The sequence below is a fragment of the Melopsittacus undulatus genome, chromosome 9, assembly GCF_012275295.1.
Source record: "Melopsittacus undulatus isolate bMelUnd1 chromosome 9, bMelUnd1.mat.Z, whole genome shotgun sequence".
NCBI classification, from domain to species: Eukaryota; Metazoa; Chordata; class Aves; order Psittaciformes; family Psittaculidae; genus Melopsittacus; species Melopsittacus undulatus.
In genome coordinates, this window is record NC_047535.1 from 39,094,335 (window position 1) to 39,100,350 (window position 6,016).

The 6,016-nt window shown below is 61.6% G+C and overlaps 1 protein-coding gene across 1 annotated transcript; it reads right to left on the reverse strand.

Moving 5' to 3' along the window:
* Window positions 1–1,231: 1,231 nt before the first annotated feature.
* DALRD3 (DALR anticodon binding domain containing 3) lies at window positions 1,232–5,603 on the reverse strand. The gene is made up of 13 exons (XM_034066530.1): window positions 5,113–5,603; window positions 4,734–5,014; window positions 4,374–4,654; window positions 4,097–4,155; window positions 3,878–4,000; window positions 3,587–3,657; window positions 3,212–3,270; window positions 2,839–2,921; window positions 2,630–2,753; window positions 2,467–2,525; window positions 2,263–2,376; window positions 1,978–2,046; window positions 1,232–1,768 (listed from the first exon to the last, which is right to left on the reverse strand). Exons 1-13 carry the CDS (start codon window positions 5,386–5,388, stop codon window positions 1,649–1,651), a joined length of 1,719 nt encoding a protein of 572 aa, XP_033922421.1. The 5' UTR covers window positions 5,389–5,603; the 3' UTR covers window positions 1,232–1,648.
* Window positions 5,604–6,016: the final 413 nt, after the last annotated feature.

A 6,016-nucleotide genomic window follows, 5' to 3' on the forward strand; every position in this document is an offset into this window, starting at 1 on the left:
GCACGAGCACCAGCACCGGCACCGGCACCGGCACCGGCACCGGCACCAGCACCGGCACCAGCACGAGCACCAGCACCGGCACCGGCACCAGCACCAGCACCAGCACGCGGCGCTGTGCTAAGCCCCGCCATGAGGCGAGGCTGAGGCTTGGCTGAGGCTGACACTCCCACGCCCTCGTCCGGTTCTCCACGGTCATGGCAGCTCTGCTCCCCAGAGCCCTGCGCACTCCTTCTGCCCTAGGCAAAAGGCTTTGCTTGTTCCCCACTTCTGGGTCCTGTTCGCTGCAGTTTATATTTGAGCATCTTAAGGAAAGCTGCTGCCGTTTGTTTTTCTTAGGATGCAAGGCTGTAATGCAACGTTTCTGTTGGAGGCCCCTGAGGTGTTGGGGGCGAGAGGGGAGTATGACCTCAGTGAAGAAAGAGATGGTTGGGAAGACAGATGTAGATTATTGCTTGAGGTGTTTTAACATCTCTCACTCAGTTCCTGCAGCCCTGAGGACTTGGGGTGCTGGCTAACATAGTCCTTTCCCTAGAGGTCAGCAGCACCTTCTGCAGACCAACCTCCTGCACCCACCCACCCAGCTGGCCTGGGCCTCATGGCTCACCCCCCAAAACCATACACCCCTGTGCCAGTGACTTCTGACACACTTCAGCTCTGTTTCCCTCTGGCTAAGGCTATAGGCAATATCCTATCCTCATCGCCTAGGTTAGTGAGCATGGTGGCAAAGAGGCAAAGCTGGTGTCCTGCTCCAGCTGGGGTGACCCCAACCGGGTGCTGCTGCCCCTCGTTTTGCTTCACAGGCACTGGAAAGCATGGTGGAGCTGGTGCCGTGTAGGGTGCACGCTTTGCACACCCTCAGCCTCAAGCCGCTGCTCTTCGGTGAGCACCGGGCACGCCAGGAGCGGACAGATCAGCCCCTCTCCCCTTTCCCTTACTGTGTCAGCGCAGCCGCCATCCGTGCTGTCCAAGCTTTCCAGTCCTAATTCCATAGAGGAACATGCTCAGTAGCATGCTGAGCCCTTGGAGCTTGAGAGCATCAGGAGGCTGAGACCAGGCCATGGTGCAGCACGTGGCAGGCTGCAGCTCGTGTTCTCTGGACAGGGCCCAGTGGGACAGCCCTGACCCTGCAGTGCTGGTGACTGCAGTGACACAAGTAGGGTCACTGATACTTTGCAGCCCCACATGGGACAGAGTGGTCTATTATTCAGACATGCACACAGACACACAAGCATTTGTCCAGCAACAAATGTATTGGACCTCAGTGACGGGGCCTGGCCCAGGGCTCAACAGGAGCCGAGAGCCTCAGGAGCTCCCTGCCAGCATGGAGCCACCTTCAGTAAACAGCGTGGGGGGAAGTACAGTTGGTGCCTGGCTTTCTAGTGCCTGGTCCCTGGTGTTGGTTCTCCCAGTATGCCCCAGTCTGGCCTGCAGGGCACTCCAGCATCCTCCCTTCTGCTGGTTGAATATGGCACACTATGTCCATGTAACCAAACCCCCAAACTGCATGGGGTGAGTCATGTCCTGACCCCTCTGTCTGACATTGGGGCAGCCCCTCTCCCTGCCAGGATGAACGTGCCCTTGTCCTTCCCCGGTGGTGGTGGGGTGTACTGATGCCTGTCACACTGTGATGTGGCTTTCAAGGGGTGGCTCAGATCTGGCTGAGTGGTGGGAGGTGCAGCGTACCCAGCGCGCTGTGGAACACATCCCGCACCGCTGCCAGCAGCTGGAGACGGGCAAACATCTGCTCAAAGAGGTGAGGGAACGGCTCCTGCAGGGACAAAGACAGTGACTTGGGGCTGGTGGCTGTATGGCTCCTCAACATGCTGGCCCTGGAGGCACCGCTGCCTCTGCACCCTTTGTCTGCACCCTTGAGGGGCTGGTGCAGGGCTGCACTGTGCTGTGGGCACCCTAATCCCTGTTCTCCACAGCTGCAATGCAGCCCCAGGAAGGACTGCAGGGCTGGAACACCCAACTCACCCCCAGGACGTGCACCCGGTTGTAGTAGGAGCTGAAATCCATGCTGAGCTGGATCAGGAACTTGCACACCTGCAAGACAGAGCTTCTGCTGGTATAGTGGGGTCTAGCCAGTCTTAGGCCCTTCTCCACCCCAAGCACAGCAGAAGCAATCCCAGGGGTTCTGCAGTCTCTCTCCTTGGCATTACCCCTGCGTCACTGGTGAGCAGCACCCTGCCAGCATTTAGCCTTGCCCTGGGCTGGGACTGTTGGAGCAGCACCCATGGGTGCTATACCATGTGCACTTACTGCTTCTGTGTTGGCTGTGATCCGGATCCCTTTGGTGGGTGCAGGCAGCTGTGCTGCCTGCTGCAGGACTTCTGGGAAGGGCAGGAGGTAGTTGAAGAGCAGGAGCCATTCGCCCTGTGAAAGGACTGTGTCAGACAGGGCTGGATATTCGCAGCCAGCAGCATCACCAGAGCTGGTCTGCACATTCCCCTTCTCAGCACTCACCTCTTCCCGGAGGCAGGAAAAGTTCAGCTCAGAGGGTGGTGGCAGAGGTGGGTACGTGCCTGGAAAGAAGGTGGGGAGCTGCTGTTGTGCCTGGAGGAGCCACGTGCCTTCAGGCATGAAGAACAGCCCAACAGTGGCTGTGAGGGCTGCAAGTGATGCTCACCCTGCTCCACAGCTCGCTGGAAGGTGTCAAAGAGCGTGGCCAGCCGGGCACAGTTGTACATCACAAATGCACCACTCTTGGTTCCCTTGGTGGAGATGCTGCTGTCCTGCAAGTCCAGTGTGATCTGAGGGCAGAGCCGAGTCATAATCCAGGCTGCACCACTGCTTTGTGCATGTCATGGGTTGCCTCTAAGCAAACCACCGTCCTACCTGACTGCGGTGAGCAGTGCTCAGCATCTCGAACCTGATGGCAGCCGCTGTGAGGGTATCGATCACCTCAGTCCAGGCCTCATCTGTGGAGAACGCAGATGGCATCAGCACAGCTCACTCCATTCCCTTGTACCATCACACCAGCACCTAGGCAGGACCTCCTCTCCCAGGGCTAGGAAGCACCAGGGGAAACTGGGTACCACCATACCAGACCTGGCCCCATCTGCAGGTGCTGCTCTGTGCTGTGGCAGGTTACACACCTTCCCCCAGGCACCATCAACACTGGGTCCATCATGGAGGGGAGAGGGAGGACTCAAAGGAGCAGCAGAGATGGGGATGGAGCAGTACCTGTGTGTAGAGCTGCAGTGCTCACCTTGTGCAAGCTCCCCGTACTTCATCACGGAGGCTTCGTACATCTGGCGCTTTCGGAGCCTGGGAGGAACAGAGACAGACACAGCTCACTCCAGGGTGGATACCACCCTGCACCACTGCGGCACCCAGCTCCTGCTGCTGCCTTTTCTACAGCCAGCACTGAGGGACAGAAGCAGCACTGCTGGAGGAGGACACTGGGGCTGGGGCTGAGCACCTCCAGTCCTCTGAGACCACAAAAAGCAGACTAGAGGCACTGCACAGAACTCTCTGTGCTCACCAGCTTGCTCAGTGTGGCTGCCTGTGTTTCCACAGGGCCAGGCAGAGCACAGGCAGCCTTGGCAGGTGAGACAACACACCTTGCTACACACCAACTTACTGGAGGTACTGGTCTGCCCCAATGGGTGATGAGGTGTTTGTCACCTTTACTGACCCACAGACGAGGTATTTCTGAAAGAGAGAGGCCAGGGCAGCAGTCAGAGGCTCTGAAGCTCCACAAAATGCAGTGCTGACCTGGGCTAAAGCCAGGGTTGTTCCAGCTGTGTCATCATCATGGAATGGTTTGGATTGGAAGGGACCTTAAAGCTCCTCTACTGCAGGCTCTGAAGGAGAGGCCAGCTGAGCACGGGGATGCTGCAGTCAACGGTGAGGAGAGCGGTAGGCTCCTCACCTGTAAAGCTGTGTGAGGTCCTGGATCCAGAATCCTCCAGAGCAGATCCAGCTGCTGCTGCTGGAATTCCTCCTCGCAACTCACCACATGCAAGATGCTGCAGCAGCTCCCATGGCCTCCAGCCTGTAGCAGAGCACAGCGGGGACCTCACATACTGCTGCTGCATGACAAGGAGGATGTCTGGCAAGCAGGGGCCTGCAGAGCTGAAGGGGTACTCACTGTGCATTGCAGAGCAGCTTGCTGCAGCTCAGCCACAGACCGCAGCTTCCCCTCTGTCACTGCAAGGATGAAGAACACTCAGAGCGGGACACAAGGGGTCACCCCATCCCACATCCTGCACCACTGGCTCAAACCAGGTCAAAGGGGAGTAAGAGGAGGAGGGAATTTGGACTAAAACCCTCTTATTTTCTACAAAACCAACTGCAAACAAGGGATCAAGCCTGTTCATAGCCCTTCACCCCTCACTGTCACACTGAGCTGCTGTACCGAAGCTCACCCAGAAGCACATCCAGATTGGGGTCGTACCCCACCAGGCCCTGCTGCTCCACAAAGCCCTTCAGCTGCACCTTACAGATGACATCCGCGGGCAGCGCGGCTGCGCCCGGCCCCTGCCCGCCACCTGCGACACAAGGCGCCCGGGCCAGCCCTCGCTTCAACGCCGAGACGGCATCAGAGAGGTCGGGGTCGGCAGGGCCGGCGGGCCAGTCAATGCGGAGCTGCCGCAGCACTTCCTGGGGCCCCTCCTCCGAGAGCGCGGGCACCAGGCGGACGTGGACCCTGCGGGAGAGGCAGAGGCGACCGCTGGCAGCGCGGGGCCGTGCCGCGGGGCGGTGCGGGGCGAGGGGCAGGCTCTCACCCCTGTGCGCGCAGCAGCTGCGCCAGGTGATCGGCCAGCAGCAGCGGGCGGAGGTGTCGCGGCCGCGGGGCGCCGGGGCCGCGCAGGGCCGGGCAGTGCAGCACCACGGCCGGGGCCGGTGCGGGCGGAGGGCCCGGCCCGGAGCACAGCAGCAGCCGCCGGAACGCCTCGGGTCGCTGCAGCCGCACCTCCAACCCCGCCGGTGTCTGCTGAGCGCTGCTCACCGGCAGCACTCCCGCGCCGCAGAGTGACGTCACGAGCTCCAAGACGTCCGCCGGCACCTATTGGGCCACAGGGCTGCACGTCATCCCTCCGCTCGCATGTGACCGTGCCCGTGCCCTCCTCCCCCCTCCCCCCCCCCCCCGCCGCCGCCGCGTACCTGCCCTCCCGGGAAGGCTGCACGCAGCGCGGCCAGCGGCGCCAGGAAATCCCGGTGCCGCAGGTTGCGGGCGCTGCTCTCCTTCACCCACAGCGCTCCGGGCCGCCCCAGCGCCTCGTTCAGCGCCCGCAGCGTCACCGCCACCCCCGGCCGGACCTCGGCCGACTCCATTATAAACCGGGCAGGTACCTCTGCCGGAAGTACCGCTCGCTCGGCCGGAAGTGGCATCACCTCCCTGCTCACCACCCCTCCCCGGCTGTCACTGGCGGCAGCCATGTTGAGCGTGGCGTACGGCGCTGCCGAGCGGCCATATTGGGTGCGGGTGGGCTGGACTCAGCACGGCGGCCATCTTGGGAGTAGGGAGGGCTGGGGGCCGCCATGATGAGTGCGGCTGGCAGCGCAGCGCCGCCATGATGTGTGTGGCGGGCAGCGGAGCCCCGCACGGCCCCGGCACTGCTTCACCACAGCACGGCCCGAGGCGGCTCCTGAGGGGAGGCCACGGGGAGATCACAGGACTGGGGACGAGGGGTTGATCCTCGGCCTCCTCAGGGCGGCTCCTGCCCATCCGCAGGCACTGAAGGAGCCACAGGTGGGCAGGTAGCTCTGGATGGACCAGGGGTGTGAGGCACATCCAGGCTCCCGGTTCAGCCTCGCCGCCCATGAGCCCCGCCGGGGTGTGACAGGGTGGTTGAGGAGCACCGCACTCAGTGCAGTCTGATGCCGCAGCCAGGCTCTGCGCAGTGAAGAGCAGTGAGGATGAGTAGCTATGGGTGCATGGAGCTGCCCTCCCACCCTTCACATTAGCAAAACTCATCAGCCCCAGCAGGAAGGAGGTGGAAGCGATTAGATCACTCCATTGCGGTCTTGATGACATCTGCAGAGCTGTGCGCCCACACTGCTGCCC

Bases quoted from the DNA above. Each gene is read 5' to 3' on its own strand.
- DALRD3 (XM_034066530.1), bottom strand. From the start codon at position 5,388: ATGGCTGCCGCCAGTGACAGCCGGGGAGGGGTGGTGAGCAGGGAGGTG. The intron at 4,001-4,096 runs GTGAGTACCCCT...GCTCTGCTACAG, and splicing joins AAGCTGCTCTGCAATGCACA to GCTGGAGGCCATGGGAGCTG. The intron at 2,922-3,211 runs GTGAGCACTGCA...CGTTCTCCACAG, and splicing joins GTACGGGGAGCTTGCACAAG to ATGAGGCCTGGACTGAGGTG.